General features: G+C 45.1%; 1 protein-coding gene across 1 annotated transcript; it reads left to right on the top strand.

Annotated features, from left to right (window-relative positions):
- The first annotated feature begins 1,348 nt into the window (after positions 1-1,348).
- LOC116409587 (olfactory receptor 10R2-like) lies at positions 1,349-2,017 on the top strand. Its single transcript, XM_031898316.1, has one exon. The coding sequence runs from the start codon at positions 1,349-1,351 to the stop codon at positions 2,015-2,017; it is 669 nt and encodes a 222-aa protein (XP_031754176.1).
- Positions 2,018-2,409: the final 392 nt, after the last annotated feature.

Here is a 2,409-nt window from a genome sequence, read left to right as displayed (position 1 = left end):
ATAGGCTTCCCCCGGTAACCATAGGCTACCCCCAATTACTATAGGCTTCCCCCAGTAACCATAGGCTTCCCCGAATAACCATAGGCTTCCCCCGGTAACCATAGGCTACCCCCAATTACTATAGGCTTCCCCCAGTAACCATAGGCTTCCCCCGATAACCATAGGCTACCCCCAATTACTATAGGCTTCCCCCAGTAACCATTGACTTCTCTCGGTAACCATAGGCTTCCCCCAGTAACCACTGACTTCTCTCGGTAACCATAGGCTTCCCCCAGTAACCACTGACTTCTCTCGGTAACCATAGGCTTCCCCCAGTAACCATTGACTTCTCTCGGTAACCATAGGCTTCCCCCAGTAACCACTGACTTCTCTCGGTAACCATAGGCTTCCCCCGGTAACCATGGCAGTCCTCTTCTTTCTAAAAAAAACTACATGGTCACACAAAAAACTAATTTTTAAACCCATATAAACCGTGCCCCTAAAAACATTAACCTTCATAAAAATATACTTTTTAAGCAGTATGTGCCATTGGGTAATCCTAAATAGAAAACTGCCATTTTATGTACTAAGCCCTGCCCCCTGGGATCATAGGAGTCACAGTGCACACAAACAAGCCAAGGCACACATACATGCTAGGCCCCATCAGCCAATGAATGGGCAGAGTTCTGCCTTTTGCTCCCACACTACTTCCTGTTACAGTTAGAGCTGCATCACTTCCCGTCAGCTGATCTCTGAGGGAGCACACAGCCCATTACAAAATGGCGGCTCAAGGGAAAGGATGTAAAAGGGCAATATTTACTGATATATTCCAGTTTGGGGAGATTCTCTCCCTATTGGACCCCCACTACCAGTGGTTGAGCCTGTAGGGCTCAATATTTTGCCAGTTAAATTACAGGGCATATGTGCCCATCTCCGTCCATTGGCCTCCCTCTTACTACTTCTCTGACCCAAGTTAACTTCTATTGAGAAAGAAGACCCAGTGGTCATGGGGGGCTGGGGAAACAGGTGCCCCCTATAGCTGCCCCCATATTTAACTGATTGATTACTTGGTACTTTATCATCCTTCCTGTAGACAACACATGGAGAAAACCAAACGTCCATCACGGAATTTTTTCTCCTTGGCTTTGGGGACCTTCACAACTTCAGGATGTTCTTTTTCATCATGTTTCTGATCATCTATATTGTGGCCTTCGCTGGAAACCTTCTTGTCATCCTGTTGGTCGCAACCCACCACGCCCTCCATTCTCCCATGTATTTCTTTCTCAGTCAATTGTCTTTGTCTGAGATCTTGTTCACTACAAATATTGTGCCCAACCTGCTCCACCTCATCCTTCAAGGGGGGGCAAATATGTCCGTCACCAACTGTATGGTCCAGTTTTATCTGCTCTGTGTCCCGACCATAGCCCAGAGTCTGCTCCTAGCGGCCATGTCCTTCGATCGCTACGCCGCCATTTGCAATCCGCTCCATTACATGTCTGTCATGACTTTCAAACTGCAGCTTTACATTGCCGCCTACTGTTGGGCCTCCGGGGTTCTGACCGCCCTTCTTGCCTTTGCCTTTTTACACCCATTGGTGTTTTGTTTGGCCAACGTTATCAACCATTTCTACTGTGACATTGCACCCATCATCGAGCTCTCCTGCTCCGATACCTCCATAGTGGAACTGGTTGTCTCCCTGGATTCCATGTTTGTCTTCTTTTCTCCATTCGTCTTCATTATTGGCACCTATGTCTCCATTCTCCGAACCATTCTCCGAATCCCGTCAGGTTGTGGGAGGCAAAAAGCTTTTTCTACCTGCAGCAGCCACTTGTCTGTCGTGTTTGTGTATTACGGCACATTGACCGCCATTTACCTTTATTCACCCGGGAAACATTCACTAAACGCAAATAAGTTTCTCTCCTTACTGTACATTGTGGTGACCCCATTGTTCAACCCCATCATCTACAGCCTGAGAAACCAGGACATCAAAAGAGCCATACGGAAATGTGTCCTTGGGAAGGTCACGGGATTCACTTAGATATAAAGGGTGAATATTGCTATGAAATAAATAAAAAAGAGTTAATTGGGATCAAGTACAGGTACTGTTTTATTATTACAGAGAAAAGGGAATCATTTAACCATTAAATAAACCCAATAGGGCTGTTCTGCCCCCAATAAGGGGTAATTATATCTTAGTTGGGATCAAGTACAGGTACTGTTTTATTATTACAGAGAAAAGGGAATCATTTAACCATGAAATAAACCCAATAGGGCTGTTCTGCCCCAATAAGGGGTAATTATATCTTAGTTGGGATCAAGTACAGGTACTGTTTTATTATTACAGAGAAAAGGGAATCATTTAACCATTAAATAAACCCAATAGGGCTGTTCTGCCCCAATAAGGTGTAATTATATCTTAGTTGGGATCAA

Source organism: Xenopus tropicalis, chromosome 3, assembly GCF_000004195.4.
Source record: "Xenopus tropicalis strain Nigerian chromosome 3, UCB_Xtro_10.0, whole genome shotgun sequence".
Classification (NCBI taxonomy): Eukaryota; Metazoa; Chordata; class Amphibia; order Anura; family Pipidae; genus Xenopus; species Xenopus tropicalis.
Note: the sequence above shows the minus strand (reverse complement) of the source record. Positions and strands in the feature narration are given on the sequence as shown.